Consider the following 21,366-nt stretch of genomic DNA (forward strand, 5'->3'; position numbering starts at 1 on the left):
ATAGTTTTTCCTGCCAGCCGTCAGATAGGCTCCAATCAGCAGCGTGGGGCCCTGGAGCATGAAGCTGTGTGATTACAGCCTGGGACCGGGTGGAAGCGGCGGTGGGGGGATGCAATGCGGCTATGCAGCTGTCACACTTTTCAGGGCGTCAGGTGCGTTACAGCAGAAACGCTCCATAGAGGAGGCCCAAGCGGCTCCTATCTGACAGAGAGAGAGGCGAGAGGTCACCTTTTGGCATCTCACTGGGGCAGTATGCTGGAGAATGAGGGTGTTAACATACTGAGCTCCAAGGCAGGAAGTGAAGAGAGGTCAAGGAGATGAGTCAGAATAATGTGGCAAGTGGGACGAGTCATTGGGATATCATCCGAGGTTAATGTACAGGCGCTGACGATGCTGCAGGACTGGATGTTTACTGAAATGTATGCAACAGATGTAAAAGAGATACTGGAGGAGGCAAAGTAGCAGTGAAACTAATATTTCCATGACACTGTTAGCTGATAAAAGGAGCAGAAGGGGTTTAAATATCTATTTAAAGGCACAATTTAAGATGTCAACTACAAGACAATATTCATTTTCTGAGAATGGGGAGTGAATTCATTATGCAACCTGTCTAAAATTTAAACCTCATCTCAACTCTGTCTAATTTACTTACATTAAGTTGTCAGCCACATTGTGCCAAATCGCTCGTAAATTGCGAATAAGCATTTGAATATTGTTATCTTCTCTGGAGCAGTTACACTTTACCTCATAAAAATATCACTGCTCTCCAGCTAAAATATGACTGGTCTTTTAAAACGCACATTATGAGCCACTCCACAAAGTCACAGGATAGACAAAATGGCTCAAAGACACATTTGATAGCCAACCTCTGAGATCAAGTGTCTCTGTGTGTTATTAATGGCTGTTGTCGGCCCACACATACTACAGTTCTGCATTGCATTAATCTGAAGAGACACTGGGTCATTCTGGGTAATGTGGTTCGCTTTTTTTTTTCTCTGCTGCTGCTCACTCTCCTGGAAGACTGACATGGGCAGCACCTGGAGGACTGAGGCAGAACAGTAAGCTATTGATTTCTGAATTAACTTGACAGGTTACAAAGCACTCTCTGAACTCTGAGGAGCAGTGCTGCTTTTTGTAGCTCACCTGGTACCTCTTGCTTTTCTGGACAGTTCTGGCTGTAAATGCTGCAGGTTTTCACACAGTGTCACATTCATCATCATTATCACGCACAAAACAGACGCACCACTGGAAGATGAAGACAGACAACAACTGTACCTGTACCTGTGCTGTCGTCGTACACCACAGTGACCGTTCTCCACTTGAAGAAGTGCACCAGGTCGAGGATGGCTCTGCTGAGGGAGGAGAAGTCGGGGTACAGGCTGACATAGTACGAGTCCCTGTTGTCTGACACTTGATGCTTCCACTTGGTCTGGATGTGGGGCACTCCCAGAGCGTTGCAGATGGACTGGACCGCATTGGCCGACGAGCTGTGTGAGGGGCCAAAAATGGCCGCCACCCCGAGGGAAAGCTGGTCACATGCTGGTGGGACAGCAAGGGGGCCGGTTTTACTGTTTTAAAAATCTTTATGTTCAGTGCCTGACCATGTCACCCCAAAGAAACAAACAGGTAACCAAAATAGATGTTTGGTGATGATGACCACGATCCAACAGGTTTTATTCATTTTATTCTACTCTGAGGAAACTTTGGCTCAACTAGTGGCTTATTTGTAACTAATTCACGAGTTCAAATGGTGTCAGTCAAAACATATTTAATCTATATGGTCTAATTTAATATTTCTTTCTTTTTAATTTCTTTTCGGGTACCAGTTAAGTCTTATTCTGTTATGTGTTTTTTGTTGTTGTTGTATTTTATATTCCATGTTTTTTTTCTGTTTTTATGCCTATTAATGTCGAGATCTTGTCTCATGTATATGTGCATGTATTTACATGATAAAAAAGTAAGCCAACAAGGATAAATAATTACAGATAATAATACTCAATTAACCTCAATGTCTTTTCAGCGACCTCTAAAACCCCTGGTAATTAATGTTTTGTGTACCTCACAATAGTTCAGTGCCAAACACTAAAAACTAAACATTTTAAATGATTTATTTTGGATTGTTGGACAAACTCATATGCATGTTCAGTAAATTTCCTCACTAGTTGTCAAAACCTGTAATAATATCACCTTCAAGTTCTCAAATACACGGGTGTCACATGACAAAAACAATCATCAATCAATAAATGTCTCCTTCATACATCCGGACTCACCTTTCCTGGAGGCCTCAAAGCTGTCGAAGATGTTTATTCTCTGGATGTCATAGGTCAGTGTGGTGTTGGGGAGCAAGGTGCGGTTCCTGTTGATTGTGTTCAAGGCAAATTTAAAGGCTAGTTCCTCTGCTCCGGAGGGGCCGCTCTCTATGGATTCAAATATTCCTCCTGAGGGTCAACAAGAAAAAAAAAAAAGAAAAAAAAAATCAGCAGAGAACAAGAACTCTGAATAGCCACTTCCTGCTTCTGTAATTGCAATAGATTCCTTAGCACAAGTGACATTCAAGTAAATGGTCGATATGATGCAGGCAATTACAGCTCGAGCAGTGCTATCATTTTTAACACTTCAGTGTTTGTACTCTCATATTATTGATGCTATTGTGTTCGCCGCTTCACAGGGCTCAGTCACACGCTGACATGAAACAGATCTACAGTGCGGATTAGGCGTTTGGATCTGGGCTGATTTGCATTCGGTGGCAGTCGTCAGTGTAATTATAGGCAATTAGTTCTGTAGGGAGGTGAGTTCAGGGGTGGGTGCCCTTCTTTAACTCCCTCGCTCAGCCTTGACAGAAAGGTTCACTCCTCAATTTTGTCCCATTGATTTTAATGATTCTCAAATGAGAGGAGAGCAAAGAAAAACAAGAGTGCAGGGAGCGAAGAGATTAGGGTGAAAATACAGAAAGGCGGAGAGGAGAAAGGGGCACGGGTATATGAAGTGGTACAGACAGAGAGACAGGAACAGAAAGACTGGCAGTGAAGGAGAAGGTCAGTCAAGCCAGGAAGACAGAAGAGGTTCAGAGAGATTTGAACACACTCGTTAAAAACAAATCGACTCCAAGGTTCAGATTCTTCTTTCTGCCTCATATTTCACTGTGAGTTTTGTTGGGGTTTAATGGGAGAGCATCCTGAAGGGAGTCCCACGCTGTGCCTGCCTGAGAAATCTCGTTACCTTTTGGATACATGAGAATCGCACCTCGCAACGCTCATTAATTGACAAACTAAAAGCCTCAACAACAGGAAAAAAAACCAAACAATGCACACTGCTTCACCACCGCATGAGTCAGACAATATAATTACCACCGCAAAGTACGGTGTTGTCTCCTTAAAACAGCTCCCGTCAGGCTTGTCAGTTATTTTTATAAAGCTTCAGGTAGTCCAGAGGAAGGCGACATTTGAACTGACCCTATAGAAATGTATTAATCATTTCAAGATAATTTACCAGAATTTATTTACACCTGACAATCATCAGAAATGCAAATCAGAAAATTGAATTCAAATGTGCACGGACAAATTGCAGTTATAATCAAATTTCCATTTTTTTTCCCTTTTTTCTTTTAAAGTGTATTCATCTTTGTTCCATTTAATTTACAAGCCAGTCGCCCAGGACGTATCTAATTTCAGGTGTAAATGGGGTCAGTGAGAATGATCACAGAGTAGTTTTCACACATCCATCATCTGAACGAAGCAAAGCCATTATATGTAACGCAATATGCCAGAGTATGTAGCATATTAACATAATAATATTTTACAGATAACATTTCTATGTCAAACAGCTGGAACAGCTGTAGAGTCAAGCAGGTATTTTCAACTTTCAAAATAAACATAATGAAAAAAAAAAAAAAAAAAAAAAAAATCAAAGCTACGTTCCAACATCTAGTGCACCTTTAAGGATGGACTAAATCCTGAGAAAGCTTTACAGAAATCAAACTTAAAAGAGAGTGGATAGGGTGGTGGGGGGTGATGAAAGGGGCTTGCGAGAGCTGCTCTGAGAAACACTCTCGGAGACAAGAGCAAAGTTCAGGAGTCCATCCACGGTTCCCACCCTCTCGGAGGACAGAGAGTCAGTAAGATGAAATCCAAACTGAAAAAAAAAAAAGTTTAAAGCCTGTTTATTGATTCAATTACAGAGAGCGAGGGAAAAGTGAGACTGAGTGGGGGAAAGACAGAGAGAGAGAGCGAGAGAGTGACGCATTTTTAAAAGAGTGGAGAAAGAGCAAGAGAGCTTTACATTAATAGACCCAGCAGGCTATAAATAGCAGCTGGCCACAGCAGGGAATGATAGAAAAGGAGTGCAGGAGGGCAAAGAGGATGTCATTAACTTAGGGAAGTGAGCTCTATCACTGTCACCATGATACAGCCAGACAGTGTGTTGTGCCCATACGCTCCAATAGCGAAATTGAGGAACGTGAATTGGAGTTGAAAAGATGTCACAGCCAAAGATGAGGGACAAACTTATAAAGGAACTCAAGTACATGTTTTGTGTCACTGAGTGAGTCATAATAATGAGGTTTTCTTGTGTTAGTCCTCCTGCTATACAGCACCAATGTGATGTGAACATGTTGCTATTCATGGCATTTCATTTCACTGCAATGGCACATTAATCTTCAAAAGAACGAATACCCGAGAATCAGCATTAAAGATGATGGGAATCATGTCAGTCTGACCTAATAGATAATTATTATACTATTGCCCTGAGGGAGCAGATGAGGCTCCAGTGGCCTGTTCAACGAGTCTGAAAAGGAGCATAAGGATATTAAGTTGGGTTCATCAGATTTCTTTGGCACGCCGTATGGCTCGGACATGCTGGTTTAAAAAAAAAAAAACAAAAACAAAAAACTGTACCGTATTTTCCGGACTATAAGGCGCACTTAAAATCCTTTAATTTTCTCAAAAAACGACAGTGCGCCTTATAATCCGGAGCGCCTTATATATGGATTAATTCTGGTTGTGCTTACTGACCTCGAAGCGATTTTGTGTGGTACACGGCGCTCACGGCGCTCTGTCAAAATGTTTTAGTACGACTTTGGTAAACTACAAAGCCACACCGCTTGCAGCATTACGGCTATCGTAGTCAGGAGCGTCGCGGAGTAATACATACTGTGCTTCACCATAATATTACAGTGTGTGTGTATAAGGACCTATAAGGAGTTATTGTGAATACGCTAACGTTTGATTTAGTGGTATCAGACTGTGTTTTTTTTACGTGTTACAACTGAACAAGGTTGGGAGTTACTGTGAATACGCTCATTAACATTTGAACAATGTTGAGAGTTATTGTGAACGCGTTTAATAAAGTTTGACTGACTTATCTGACTGTTTTGTTTCGCTTAATGCGCCTTATAGTCCGGTGCGCTTTATATATGAAAAAAGTTCGAAAATAGACCATTCATTGACAGTGCGCCTTATAATCCAGTGCGCCCTATAGTGCGGAAAATACGGTAAATCTTTGGGGACATGGAGGAGCAGAAACATTAAATTAAGTATTTCACAGGAGGTGTCAAATATTAAATTACCTTAGAATAACCTTGGAATCAAACACAAGACCTTGGTTCACATTTTTTAGAGAAGATATCTTCAGTGTTGTTTACACTGAATCATGAATCTGAATTTCAGCATCTTAGAAAAGACGCTGCACGCATTAATATGGGATGTAATGTATATTTAAAGTCTAATAAAGCCCTGTCTTGTACCATCCATCCTCTTCTCACTAGTGGCTGTTGTGGTCCGTCTGATTGCAGGTGTGTGAGTTACAGCTGGGATAATCAGTGTGTGTGTGTGTGTGAATTATGGAGCCGCCATCATTGGGACTGGAGTGAATTATGGTGCAAATGAAAGCTCTGAGTGAGTTATGAGCTGGATAATCACCCTGACGAAAAAACAGGCTTGCTGATCTGAGTGTCTCAGTGTGTGAGTGTGTGTGTGCATGTGTGTCAGAGAGAGAGAGAGAGTGAGACTGAGCAGAAAGTGGAAATGAAAGTGCAGTGTGGGAGGGCGCCTCCTCTATGTAAATTTTATTCCATTTTAATGTTTGTTCAGAGTTAATCAAGTGCATTTGGACTGAACATAAAACAGTAACTTGGTTTGTGACAGAATGAAGTCTATTTGAAATTAGTCCCAGTAAACAGAAACCTTTCACCTCTGAAAGTCATACATCACAAATGAGAATAATGGATGAAAATGGTTTTTATTGTAAACTGAGCTCACTATTTCCGATTGTGCAGCAGTTTGATTGTGGTGGTTTATGTAAGAGTTTGCTCTTGAACGTCTAGTTTTGCTATTTGTTGTCTTGTTGCTGCTGACGTGTCCCCCTACAGTGGTTCATTCACAGATGCACCTAATAAAGCAATCATGTTGTAACCTCAGATGTGTATTTACATATATAGTCTGTTTCACCACTGTTTCTTATGCTGATGATGACTTACAGCTGAAACACATTCATTGATTGCCACGTTTTAAATATCAAGACTATTTAAGTGTGAGTGCCTCAGAAAATAATGGATGAACCTTGACAAAAAATAATAATGAACAGATGAACAAAATATGTATTTTGGTGAAATATATTCTACTGCTGCTCTAAACAAACATTAAAACTAAGATTGTATTTTTGTGACTTCAGTAAATAGAGTAAATAATATCAGGGAGAATTGAATTTTACTCCTTAAACAACTATGAATGAAACTATGCTCTCTCTACTCAAGGATGCTCTCATACAATGGGAGATGGGAGTCAGATATGTTGCCATGGTGACTCATGCATCTATGCTATGGCTGAGAGGCATCTGCAGTTTTGGAACCTGAACAGCTGATTGGTGGATGAAGGGCGTTGTGATAGTGTGGACGGCCTGTCTCTGTGACTAATGACCAGCAGCGCAGCTGCAGGATAGTGGTGGGCTGTTGGGTGGCTGCCATGGCAACCGATGAGCAAACTTGTCGCTAGGGCAAGTGGCTCAGGTATGCACATGAAGTCACTCTGTTAGGCTTTAGGACCTCTGCTCAACACACCCCAACCCCCCGGCCTGCTTCTGTCTCCCTCCGTCTTTCAGCCAGTGAGGATCGCTGCTCAGAGCCAAAAGGCAGGAGGCAAAGTGATGGAAATGCTCCGTAAATATCCCAGAAATTCCCAGTGGGAGCGCTCCCTGACATGTTTGGCGGTGAATGGGACATGATGCATGAAGGCCTGCAGAGAGTCGCCGCCCCTGGTCATTAATCTGAAGCTCCCCTTGCGGTAGACTGACCTTCCTACGCTGCACAAGGGCCAATTCTCTTGCTCCCTGAAGATCCCCTGAAAGCTGACCAGGGTACGGGATACATCAACTGTGCAAGGCGCTTGCCAATGCTATGATATCACACAAACAAGCCATTATTGGTGTAGCCGGTATAAAATTCACTAGAAAGCTATCTGGAGAGATGCATGGAATGACTTCATTTGTCTTACCCATTGCTTCATTGTTTGCTGATGGGTGACATTCTCTTCTATCTTATTCTACATATGAGGGCAGAGACAAATGCTGCTATGATACCATTTGTAGCAGAGGTGATACACAACACTGTAAATTTTTTGACAACACCCCTACATCTCCACAGGCTTTGGCTTGGAGATAGTATCTTAGAGAGAATTGGTTTTGTAAGAGCAAGATAAGAGAAGCACTAAACTTGGTTAATGGAGTTTCTTTTTTCTGAGATGACACTACATTATTGGTTGAATCTAGTAGACTTAAACTTAAACAAAATCAAAGAAACAGTATTATAAGTTATAAAGTAAAATACTAGTATTGGCAATTTAAGAATAAAACAGAAATCCCTCCACAGGAAGTCAGGTGTTAAATAGCATGAAAGACCAAGAAATAAAAACATAAAAAGGATCCATAAACTAGAAAAACCAGTGAAAACACACTTCATATAACCATAAAAAAGCCAATCAATCCAGTGACTCAGCAATAATCAATAACTTAGTCCAGCAAGAAACCAGAAGGCGAACATGAAACCAGTAGAAAGCAGCTTATGTGAACAAGAGTGTAGCTGTTGTTATCCGACTTGTTTGGCTTGTTGGTATTTTCTCCACAATAGAATCACTTGTGTCACCCTAAAGCCTCTTGACACAGGACTAGACTGTCACCTGCCACTGCTGGATGCTAAGCCTCAGGCTGACTCACACATTTCAACATACACGTGTGAAACACACACAATCACGCACCTCAGAGATTGAGCCTAAACAAACCTGTCAGGTAAGAAAGAACTGAGTCTGGGGAAAATGTGACTGATGTGAGAATTTAAAGCCCACGCCCGCGGCATTCAAAGACACCTCGGTTCAGTTGCACTCAGGGTAATAATTAGCTCTACCTTTGCCAAAAAATCAATCTCATCAATCTCTTATAATGAGCACACACACACACACAGTCTCCAATTGGAAATGTGTGCCACCACGCTCATCTCTGACCCAGCACCAAGTGAGAAACCAGTGATCATATAACATGTATTAATTCTGAGCGCTGGCAACAGATGTGCTAATTTGCAAGGCTCCCTCTATTCATAATAATGTGCCAGCTCCCTCCTCAAAATATGTGCTAATTTGCAAGGGCTCATTGTGGATGTGCTAAACTACCGGCTGACATTTTGTGTGCTAATTTGTCAAGCAGGGACCCCTTTTGGTACTAATTGTGCCAAACTGTGAGTACACTTCCACAGGCCTTGAATTGCTGAAGTCCCAAATGACTTCTCTCTGCTCGCAGTTTCCAACCTCTCCACCGCTCTCAAATTGCTAATGCAACTGAAAAGAAATACCAACTACTGTGAAAATATGATGTATAAGCACTTAGTGCGCACGCTCGCCTGTGTGCACACAGACACACACAGAGACACATCCACACACTCGCATTTCATAGAAATATGTGCCTGCTCTTGAGAATTGACAAGCTCCTTTAAGAAACACAGGAACAGACCTAGAGCCAATTGCTGTGGCAGTTCTGTAGTATCATTAAACGCACATACACACATACACACCATAGAGAAATAATGGCCTGTTCCTCAGATTTAAAAAGCTACTTACACAAACATAAGGTCATAACTACTGCTTACATTGATGATGTGTTATATTAAAATACACTATTTTGCTGAAATATTTCCCATCATCGTGAGGCATAAACATGCCTATATGTGGGTACACATATTTTGTCACTATATTCACAAAACGATTATAGTCCCGCTCTTGAGTTTCAATTACCTGCTTAGACCAACAGAGACGCAGCATGGTTTGTAGAGTCGACACACACACACACACACACACACACACACACACACACACACACACACACACACTCACACTCACACCCGCAGGGAGAAGCTTTTTTTTTTTTTCCCCTAATTGTCAAGTACACAGAGTATTTCATTACCTGAAAATTGTCAATCAATATTTCACACAAACAATTCTATTCAGGGCTGCAAGCTATGATTCTATTTATTGTGAATTAAGACCTGTTTTATTTTCAGTTGACTGATTAATTGTTTGATCTATAAAACACCCAAAAATAGTGAAAAACGTCCATCGCAATTTCTGAATGCACAGGGTGATTGTTTATAAGAAAGAAAACATCTGTTATGACATACATAGGAGGGAAAAATAGCATTTTCAAAAACGTAATTCATCAATCACGTATTTTTCTTTGTGGAAAATAGTCATTCTTATTTGTGGAGGTGAGACATGAAGCCCCAGAGATTCACTTTATAATCACAGAAACAAAGGAACGAAGCAAATCCTGACACTTGATAAGCTGGAAGTTCTTATTCATGCTACAGGCCAGTCAGTGCAAATCACATGCACTTAATGTTCCTGCCAACCATTTTCCAGGTGTAGAGTGTGAGCTCTGACGTGAGGGGGACTGTAAAGCCCCCTTGCTTGCAAAGAGTAAAAATATTTACTGTTGCTTCTGATGTGCACAAATCAACAGAGGCGCACGGAGCAGACGACAGCCATTACAGTGGCTGTAATATAACATGCAGAGAGGTGGCAACGCGTTTTGAGGTCTTCCTCAGTCTGTGCTGAATGATGCCCGAGGAAGAGCAGCCAAGCTTCAGTAAATCTTCTCGCTCTTCGCAAGAGAAGAGTGTTCCATTGTTTTCACGCGAGCTCACTTTGAAAGTCACTGTTACAGTTACCAAAGCTGATCATAATGGAGTTTTCTTGATTTTTGAATGCACCCCTCTCACCTGCCCTGACATGTAATATTGAGTATTGTTGCCATAACTGCCAGTGTTATCATGTTTGCCACAATGGGAATACTACTTTATCTGTGCTACTATACATGGCATGTAAATCTGCTCAAGAGATGCAGCATTAAAGCTTGTCATCAACAAAACAAATATGCATCGCGCACTAATAATGTGCTCTACATTTCATCTGTGGCATAAAACATTACATTTTAGGGGGGGAAAAATCTTATTATTTGACTGATGCAAATGCAGTTTGGTGAAAAATATAGAGGCTTTAATACACTGTAGGCTTTATGACTTCCTATCTGACTTTCAAGTATAAACATGAGTATTCCCAATACTGCTGTCACGAGGTTATAAAGTTCAAGTAAATAAAACAAATCCCAAAACTGCAGTCAGGAGCTTTTTCCGCCGGCACAGAAAATATGTGATATTGCACTGATATACAGGCCTTAGGGAGTGAGAGGGGCCGCTTACTGAACAGAATGCCTCCTAATGCTTCATGCCTCACCCATCTCTGCCATTTCTCTTCCTATGCCCCATCTTTTCTCCCCTTTATCAAACAGCCACACACACACGCGCACAGACACACACACACACAGACACACACATACACACGAACGCACCGTCCTCCTCACTCCCTCTGACTAGAGTACGTCTACGGTGGCCTCGGCAGGTGACAGATGGCGACCTCACAGCGCTGCTCACTGTAAACTGAGTTTTAATCAAGCCTAAGCACGTGTGAGAGATGCTAATTATCCACTGCAGGCTAAGAGAGGCAGGAGTCCAGCCTTGAGAACATTGTGGCGGTGCATGTGCTATCTGGTTTGTAATCACTCTCCCCATTTTGGATAAAAAGCGTTTTTACTGGCGTTATTACCATTTATGGCGTTGCAGCTGAGAAGTACGAGGCGGGATGGACTGGGTGTCTCGAGTGTCCCTGGACACTCCGGCCCTGAGGCTGTTATCGCTCACCAAAATAAACATAGCTGAGAACTTGACTAACAGTAATCTTCAAGTCTTAAAACAAACTCCCTGAAAGTTAAGCTGTGGGATTTCTCATCATACTTGCCAAAAGGTGGGATGCTAAGACTTTCATCTCACTACCGTGCCACCTCTCCCAACAATTACATTTCATGAAACTACCACTCTTATCCGAAAAGAGAGCGAGAGCAGGATAAACTTACACCTCAACATCTCTCACGTGCACCCAACATACATCATGTGCAGCCGACCTTGGTGCAGAGCTAAAAAGAAGTTCAATTTATAATGTTGCAATTAGGTCGCAGCAAATTATACGAGACCTCTTTACTCGCTCCTCTGCTCTCATTCTAATTCTCACCGTTCTCCTGCTCATCAAAATGGCCCTGTATTACACTCTCCCCATTGTAAGTTTGGACAAAATGGCTGTAAAATTAGACTTTCTTTCTTGTAGAAGGGCAGATGTTATCTCCTGTCAGAGCCAAAGGTCAAGAATTAATTCAGGAGGCGAGTCTTTAATGCTCACAGCTGGGTTTTTCTTTTTTTTCTTTTTACGGTGATGGAGAGAGGAATAAAAGAGACATTCTGCTGGATTTTGTTAATCTGATTAGAATAATTTTTAATCTTCAAATAGGAAAAGACACAGCAGATGGTCAACCCTGACTTAAATATGCTAAAAATGTATGAAGTAAATTATAAATATATAGATTAGATCAGGCAATAATGTTCCAACACACATAAATTTCATAGCAATCACGAGGAGAATCATTACTTGAGGTTTGCAAGGCATTAAAACTACAGTTCTTTCGCTACATCATCTATATAGTATCTATATTGTCTCATTAAAGCCACGTCTCCATGAAAAGAATATGGAGACAATCAAGGAGGCAATATAAGGAGCAGTTTTAAGCCTATAGACAAATGGATATTGTGCAGACCCTTCCATTTCCTCTATGTGTTACAAAGCACGTCATGTTGATAGCTGTAGTAGAGTGTTCTATTCCAGGAGTGGGGAAAGTTCAATGAGAATCTGAGACTGAAAGCGTATTCTCGGCTTTGAAATCCAAAGGTATAATGAGAAATGGAGGTTTGGAATGTGTATATCAAATGAGGAATCATGCCTTTGTGTGCATGGATACTGAGACCAGGGGATGAGGGGACGTAAGGCTTGATTACAGGGAGAGAGAACAAAGTAGAGGGGGAAGGTCCAGAGGACAAGCTGAGAGCTAAAGGGAGACAAAGACGACACTGAGACGAAGGACAGAGAAGGACAAAGGGGGGTGGGGGGGGTGGGGGGGTGGGGGGGTGGAGAGAGAAAATGGGCAGAAGACTCTATTTTCTGGATTCTGGGTATTGATCTGATGCTGAAAGTGCACGTCGCCGTCACACTGTCTCCTCGCAGCCCGTCAGATGTGTTTAGAAAACAACAAGTGATGGGCATGATGTCTAAAGTCGCAGTAAGCTGTAGGTATTTACGCAGATGGCAGACGGATGTGCAGTTAGGCAACCAAAGAGACGAGCGTGTGGAGAGGGAGGAAGGGAGGGAGGAAGAGGAAGAGGAGGGGTGGGGCATGAGAAAAAAAACAGATGAGCGAAGGAAACGAAGAGGGAGAAAAGGAGAATAAAAGAGGTCACTGGAGGCAGATAAAAGACACTCAATTAAACGACTGAATGGATGGCCCATTAGACCTGAACGGACACCTGCATCCCCATCCCCACCCCCCACCCCCTCAGCCACAGGGCAGGAAAATGTCAGCTCCTGGTTTGGGTTCATCAGCCTCCCATGACCAACTGCTGTACACAAGCTAGCTGATAATCAGAGCTACAGGTACAAGTCAATATGCTACTCTTTGCTGCAAAGGTGTGTCAATTTTTCCTGCTTGTTCTGCAAACACACGCAGGCAATTGCGCGGCAGCAGAGAGAGATAGAAATGGAAAAAGACCTGCACGCTGACTTTAGCGAGGAAAACAGCCAGAAGCATAACGATCAAAAAAAAAAAAAGAAAGAAAAGAAATTAACTGAATAATGAAGGTTCTCAAATATGCAAGCTCATTTTTTCTCTAAAAATAAGAAATCTATTGAGGATGAATGTAAAACAACAAAAAAAAAATCAAGAGTCCTGTTCTAATCTTTCTCCTGATCTGCAGTTGACTGTTTATTTCCCCATTTCTCACATTCATTCACACCCTGTTGAGTAGGAAATGCAGAGTCCTTTGTCATGTTCAAAAAGCATTGGCCGGGTGTGGGTATATCTCATCAGAAGCTGTGCAAGGGAAACGGAGGCGATTGGCTTCATTATGTCTCCTCAAAATTCTTAAAACAGATTGTGCAAGATGGGAAATCAATCTAAGTCTGTTCCACTCCGCTGTAATGCTCTGTGTGTGTGGATAAGGGGAGGATTGCTGGGTCATATCAAACGAATGGGGGAAGTGTGTCGTTCTGAGTGTGGGCGACTAACAACAGAACCCTTACGAAGGCTACTGTAGCCAGACGATGTAGGTTTTATCAGTAAGGCTTTGTCTAAATGTTTCCCCAAAGGAGGTAGATCTTTTTTTTCTCATTTCTTTAACTAATGGCAGCTTACATCTGTTATCTTTACGCTTTCTTTAACACTGCTTACTTTAAATTAGACACAAATGCACTAGCTTCTTTGCAACATATTTCTCTTTTCACCTATCATTTTGCAAACACCTTAAAAAACAAAAAGATTGGAAGGCTGATTAGAGAATGCCACACAGATACTTAAAAAAAAAACCCAGAGGAAAAGAAAAAGAAGAACAGTAAAAGGGAATTCAACATTGCAGGAGGACGTTTTTGCATAGCCCTGGTGGATCGTGGAAAATGTGAGTGTCATGCTGATTCAAAGAACATGATTTTAAGTAAGCCTGTCTCAATACGTCCTCCCCCAGAGCCCATTTCCCCAAGTGTCCTTGGTTCAAACAGAGAAACGTTTTTACATCCGTCGGGCTGTGCTGTCAATGGGAGCCTGAATTCTGCTTCCTCTCTTTCAGCCAGTTGCTCCCCTCCTCCTCCTCTCACTCCTTTATTCAGCTGGCATGGGGATGAAGGTGAATCACCACATCCTAACCTGATCGGTGCCTCACATCATAGCCAACACAGCCGGAGGGCTTTCTGTAATCGATTGACTTTTGAATCCCATGTAGTTTGGACGTCAATGCTTTCATTTACAGTGTATGTGCCTTCAAGTGTGTTTACTTGGTCCGCGTGTTTGGAATTCACATGTAATTGCCTCGGTTCACAGGCCACATTAAGACACAGTTTTAAATTCATATATAACTACATGGGTGAAATTATGAATGCATATTTACAACTGAGCCCTTTAGCAACAAACACATCCAACAAAAGGCAATCAGTGGCCCTCCTACAAATTAAAATACACATTAAACATTTACTCTAGCTCCCAATCAGCACTATTACCAGCTTCCATAATAAAACATTGACAAACCAGGTTTGTTTGCCTCTATTAAGCAATCAGTTAATTACCACAGTTGAGCTCCAACGAAGTTAAAGGTCTCACATGTTACTCCCACGTACAACGCACAAGCTCGGCGCAACACTGCAGCAAGCGGAAGGTCGATTTTTCAAACCACTTAAAGCGCAGCCAGTTAACAACATACATATATCACACAGAGAGTAATTGAACACGTACAGTCGAGTTTGGAACGTGACAGACAAATCGAAAGGAGAAACAAGAAATGTGATAACGTCTAAGAAGCACATCCTAAAGAAGTCACTGCAGCCTGTGGCTGTTTTAAGTCGTCATTAATTCACAGCGACACTCATGATTAATCCACTCCCACACATCCATCTTATAGTACACATTTGTTGTTTTTCTTTTGTGTATGTGTTTGCATTCTCACAGATGGTAACCTGTGATACACAGACTGGGGCATCTGGGACTTGGCACTGGTTACTTGCTATGCTGCCAGTTTCTGTCTTTTTTTTTCTCCTCATGATTCCTCTTAGCAATACAAACATATTGATTTTTATTGATTCTCATCTTACGGTCTAGTGGAAGTGGAGACAGTCAAATACATAATGAGACCTAATAGATAAATTCATTAGAAGCTAATAAAAATACATATTTGGGTTCAGTTCCCCAAGGAACCTACAAGGATATTTGTGTTATTAATGTTTTTTTGCCATTTTTATTTCCTCTAGGAGCTATTTCACGCAAATCTATAGGCTCGGGCAAATTTTCAGCTTGCTAATACCATACCGCTGACATTTATTCAGAGCTGCAGTGTATGACTCCTGGACTCCCACTACATTTTCACGGCATACTCGACTGTCCTTCCTGACTCTCTTCACAGAAGCCATCACAAAAACAGTAATAAAAGACCACAACTGAGAGTGGGCTGAGAGTGGACTGCTCTGAGGCAAACTAATCTATCTTTACTTGGTATCTGCTGGCTTCAACACTCACTGTTTTTCTTCTCAGTCACACCTCACACAGACTCCCCCACTCTCTATAACAAACACTCTTGTTTTTCTTGCACCGCTCGGTGACTTCAAATTTTCTTCAGTCTCCCTTGGTGGGATTGTGAGAAGGACCGTTCCATGTGTGTTTAAGGATGCAAAAAAATACATACATATAAATACATAAAATACAAAATGCACACATAAAAATACATATATATATGTATATACACACATTCCTTGTGAGCAGTTTGAGCTCTGACCTTCAGTCAGCTCTGAGCCAGACAAGCAGGCAGCTAGACCTGCTGCAGGGTCCTTCTCAAGGGACAGTTTCACAGAACAATTGCACACATAACCCCTAACCCTTCCGAAACCCAGGGAAGTCCCTGAGTGACAATGACAAAGAGTGATAGGCTGTGAATAATGAAAGCCAAGCAAGGCAGTAGAAGAACAGGACCGATGTGTTCTATATGAGTCGCAAAAATAGACCATGTGTCAGAGGAGGCACTGGTTACACTGCATAAAAAGTCAATCATCTAAAGCCTCCTTCAATGTAAATAATCTTTTCCAATGTAGCTGGGAAATCTCAAAAAAATCGACTTGATTCTAAACACAACAGGAAAACTAATTTCATACCTCACAGATATTTTCCATTTCGAAATGCCAAGAAATCTGTACCCTGAATTAATCACCATTGAGCCTTTTGTAACTGAGCCATGACAGCAAGACCTTCAAAGAGTCAGGACTGTAAACATGTTTTAGAAATCCATCTAGATATTTCCCTGCTTCAAGCCCATGTGTGGTGCTGCATGCTAATGTACGACAGATCTCCTCTTTGTTCTTGAAACCCACGGTGGGTATTTTTAAACCATGGAAATCATTTGCCAGCAGAGAAGAGATAGTTTCATATTTCTATAAGCTATGGCGGGGCCAAGTGACACATGAATATTTTAAGCAGCTTTGTGCCTATTTAAATGTGTTTGCCGTGAACACGCTGGCAGTGGGCCAGGGCACAGGGTGTTATCCATAATTCCTGCAAACCCAAGCTAAACTCCAGCATGCTGATAATTCGGGCTGCAGGAAAGCAAAAGCAAATAAAGTCAATTAACTACGAACTCCCCTTGAATTTGCTCCCTCTACCCTTGCTTGTTCTTGACAACCTTGAAATTTCGCCACAATAGTTGAGGGGATAAAAAGAGTGTTAAATATTAGAAACGCAATAAAGGACCTTTATCCTGGCACAACATTGTGGAAGTAGCTAGATAAACTTAGCTTCTACCAGAGGGGATTGTGTCTTTTGCCAGAGGACTGACAAAAAAACAAAACAAAAAAACGACTTGATCTCCTTTCCAAAATGAAAAACAATGTTGTGCTTTAGTCATAATATTCCCAGGCATGGCTGAAGTGGGAAAATATAAACATAAGCAGGAAATAAACAAACAAAACGAGCATCTCTGAGTCAACAATGCTTTCAGCAGCAGTTGACAGCCCGGGGACGTTCTGCAACTGCCAATGTTGCTTGAAGATGGCGGTGATAATGTTATCACTCAACCTCACAAGCCGCAGACCAACCATGGACATCAGAAATAAAACACTGCACACTATCTCAGTTTTATTGCTGATTGTTGTTCCCTTTAATTTCTTCATTTACGAACAAGACATACGTCTCTAAGTAGAACTCAATCAGCTCTAATGAAATGGCAGATGTGATGACTCATTGCTTGAGTGACTGAATGCTTCTCTGTGGGGAGAGCTAAAAAGGATCATGTGCAAATAGCAATATTTCAACGGAAGGAAAGTCAAATGAGCTCCTTTAATTTTAGCCTACCAGTCAGCTGTCACATGATGCTATAGACTTTAATACAGCCCCGAATTTCCACCTCGCAGGCCCTGAGAAAGTTGAACTTTTACTACAGCAGCATCTTAGAATACTACTGTGCAGAAATTTCATACATCATTGCAGCAAGAAGGTCAGATCTTTCTACAGCCTCTCCTGACTTCCCTGTCATAAAAATAATATCTTAAAATATAAGGAAAAAATTGTTCTATTTGCGAGTTCAATACACTATTCAGTTTTTTCATGCCAGAGAACCAAGTTCTCATTTTCGTGTTTAAAATGGATATTTTACGGCCTGTTCTTCAGTCTACGTTGTACAGGTGGAAGTGGAAAGAAAACCTATATTGTATCTGAAATATTACCCACTTCATTCTGGGTCTCTGAGACCCGTAGCTACAAAGTCCCATTAAACACTCTCAAGAGGTAAGTAGGTACTAGTTATAAAAAGAGGATCTTCTCCCATGCGTATTTTATTACGCCTTGTAAGGGCTTCCATTTCAGTATCTAAGTAAATGAATTATCTGTATGATTTATAAATGAGCAACAGTGAAAACAGTAATTCAATTCAGTCTGGGAATTAGCTCAGCATGTTTGCCTGCAGCTGGTGGCCCAAACGCTTATTGTTTTATTGTTTTTCTTTTTTTCTTCTCTCCGTCACTTATCGCTCTACGTGGTGAGACTGATGCTGTGAATACAAAGGGCTGACTATGCTTTGGTGTTACAGTGTGCGTGTGTGTGCATGTAAAGGTCTCAGTCTGACAGGAGAACAGTGGTTGTACAATGCGAGCCGCTTGTCTGGGCAGAATGGAAGTGGGGCAGGAAGGGAACAGACAGACCCAGGGGAGCTGACCTCCTCATTTAGCCAGCCTCTTGCAGGAGCAGCTGGGATTATCTGCTGAACAAGCACATCCTGCAGGACAGGAAATGCACCGGGGGAAGGACCAATGGGCTCCAGTGTCTCTCAGGGCAATTTTGCTTTTCTCCCATCTCTCTCTCAAAAAAAAAAAAAAAAACATGCACTTACACACACTGACACAGCTGCATCTTACTTTCTTGATAAAAATCACTCTATCTTTCTCTTTTGGAAAGTCAGTCCCTTTACAAGCAAACACAGACAGATAAAGTATGTCATCTTTTCTAAAGCGAATGAAACACACTACAGGAGATGGAAGCAATCTTACAAAGGAAAGATATGAAGTGGATGCTGCTTGACTGACATGGGATAATGCTGCACCAAAAACCTTGAAACTAAAGCTTTTATACAACACACACAAGTCTCTTTTTTTCCCAGCAACAAGCACTGACCGCGCTGCCAAGAAGCCGAGTCGCTGTCCGTGGTTCTGAACAGGCGGATCAGTCGCCTGTTCAGGACCACGGACAGCGACTCGACTTTTTTGCCACATCAATCGCCTCACTGCCACCAGAACACAAACTAAAAAAAACAACAAAAAAAAAACAGGAAGAGAGCTAAAAGATTTCAGGGACATGAATCACCTCTTATCTCACATGTTTGTGTCTACCGCGCTGATCCAACGTGTCAGACAACAAAAGGCCAGTTTCTGTCATTATATTCACACAATATAATATTGAAGTATACATGTCGGTGTGACATCCACGGCCAGATTTCACTCCACGGTGTCGGAACAGGCGTGCTTCACATATTTTAATCAATCGCTGCTCCACTTTCTCTCCCTAGAATTTAGTCATTATTTGCCGGCTTGGAAACTTTGGTGTCAAATACTATTACGCAGGGACGTCGCCGTCCCCCAAGGATTACTGAATAGACGCCCGGCGTCTGTCAGACAACGTGTGAGACGGGAGCTCTCTCATCGGGCTGAGGAGGATGCAGCAGGAAGAAAAGCACATCCCCGTTGCCATAGCGGCGGCTGTTGCGGACGAGGCCTGACTCTTAAAAAGGACCCTCGGGGGAATTGGGGGGGGGGGGACTGTATAAGGATGTGTTGTCAACACTTGATGACATCCGCTGTCAGGAGGGGGGCTCCCCTGCCCTGTCACTCCAAGATGCTTCTGTGCACATGCAACAGACAGCGGCAACAACGCAGCCACCCTGAGACGGATCTGATTAAGCAACAGATGAAACCACGGGAGGCCGTGATTTAGTGACAGATAAAACAGGTATTAACAGCACAGTTTTTAAAGCTGTGAATCAGCAACAATGCGCTGTAGCGACAACTGTTGAAGAGCTATCAACATTAATAATATATAGGCTAGTTCTTCCGCCAAGCGATATTCTGTCGCCTAGTTCTTGGAGAGAAGTACCTAATCAACTTTAGGCCACTTATCAGTATGAGTGATGATTGTTCGTTGGTGCATTTAACAATTATGTGGTCACATTTGGCTTTCAACATGACTCAGCCAATTACCACTTCAAAGCCGGAACTATCCGTTTAATCAATGCCTATGACTGTATAAATAAGCAATATAAATAAACCAGCGGAATCCATGCTGGATAGCAGTTGAGTGGGATTAAAGATAAAAAAGTACTGGCGGGCGTATTGATCGGCCCTTGTGATAGATCAGAGGGATTGATCCGCACTCTGGGGAGTAATGTTTACATGTAAACATTTACTGCAGAGGACATGTTTGAGGTGTCAGCAGTTTAAAAGGCCGTGAAGATACAAGACTACCGTGAGGATACCGGTGAGGAGATGTGAGTCCAGCAGTGTTTTTTGTTTTTTTTTTTCCCCTCCAGTTTCATCAGCTGCTCACATCCGTGAACTGTTGCATAGGAATACGCCTTCATCTACGAGTTAGCTACAGTTGATTTTCTTTTCCAAAAGTTACTGTTCTATTGGTTTCGAGGTTTGTGGGGAAACACCATACAGCCTTCATGGTGCGATGCACACGGCGAAAAGCAGCGTTATGAGACTATAACTGCAAACTATCCATCAACACACATGATTTTTGAGTGCGGGAGAAATTCTTCCGCCAACTAGTCTATACAAGAGAAGGCGAGAGTGGGACGCGGATGTCTCGATACATACGCTTTTGCATTCCCGTCAATGTCGTCTCACTGTGGACTGTCACAGAAGCACCTTGTGCGAGCAGATATCGCCACAGACGGCGTCGCGTTAGAAACAAGGAGGATCTTACCGAATCTTAAAACGTGTGGCATCCCGCGAGTGTAACCAAGAAACAGCAGCAGAAGCGGGATCAGCCTGAGGTTGGACCTGAAAACGAGACTGGTTATCATCAGATGATGGGAGGTAATCTTCATGTTGTTTTTAAAAAAATGCACAGTGGTTTAATCCCCCCGGTGCGCGGGTTCGATTCCCCCGTAATTCTTCTACGGTCGTTGGGCAAGGCAGGGTGACGGCGGCCCTGGATGCGCAAGATCACGGCATGGTCACTTGCGCTTTCCCTAAATCCATTAGCAGTCCCGGCATGATTCCTTCCCCCTTCTCCTTCTCCTCCTTCACTGCGCCAAGAAACAACAATCCTCCGGGTCGAGGGACGGCGGGACATCCATGTCGAGGAGTACGGATCCAGTGGGGAGGAGGGGGGGGAGCCCGAGCATGGGCTATGTAGGTGATGTACTGGAGAGGGGCTTGGAGAGGAGCTAGAGAGCGCCAAGCAGAGGATACAGCAGCGATATGCAGCCCCCTATGAGGCGCTCTGGGTTGCTTGCGCTCCCATTATACTGCACTGCTGCACAGGCTCTGACGTCGAGCCAAGGTTGGTGTTGTGAACGCGCAGCAGAGAGAGACAGAGAGATAGAGAGTGGGGGGGTGGGGGGTGGGGGGGGGGGGGGGGGGGGCGGGTTGAGGTGGGGATATAGGTAGAAAGAGAGGAAGAGGTGAAAGAGAGAAAGACGGGGGTGTGGGCTGGAGA

The 21,366-nt window shown here is 42.6% G+C and overlaps 1 protein-coding gene across 2 annotated transcripts in view; it reads right to left on the reverse strand.

Annotated features, from left to right (window-relative positions):
* Positions 1 to 21,159, reverse strand: part of LOC139612332 (glutamate receptor ionotropic, kainate 2-like) — a 59,443-nt gene extending 38,284 nt beyond the window's left edge. Inside the window, exons 1-3 of one of the 2 annotated variants that reach the window (XM_071467816.1) lie at positions 20,629 to 21,159; positions 2,271 to 2,438; positions 1,276 to 1,539 (exon numbers count right to left, since the gene is read on the reverse strand). In XM_071467816.1, the coding sequence (XP_071323917.1) occupies positions 1,276 to 1,539; positions 2,271 to 2,438; positions 20,629 to 20,752 (556 nt within the window). In that variant the 5' untranslated portion in view covers positions 20,753 to 21,159. The remainder of the gene's footprint in view (positions 1 to 1,275; positions 1,540 to 2,270; positions 2,439 to 20,628) is intronic. The other variant, XM_071467817.1, reaches the window with a different exon arrangement.
* Positions 21,160 to 21,366: the final 207 nt, after the last annotated feature.

The sequence above is a fragment of the Trachinotus anak genome, unplaced genomic scaffold, assembly GCF_046630095.1.
Source record: "Trachinotus anak isolate AG129_WGS33_773 ecotype Australia unplaced genomic scaffold, CSIRO_AGI_Tana_v1 ptg000031l, whole genome shotgun sequence".
Classification (NCBI taxonomy): domain Eukaryota; kingdom Metazoa; phylum Chordata; class Actinopteri; order Carangiformes; family Carangidae; genus Trachinotus; species Trachinotus anak.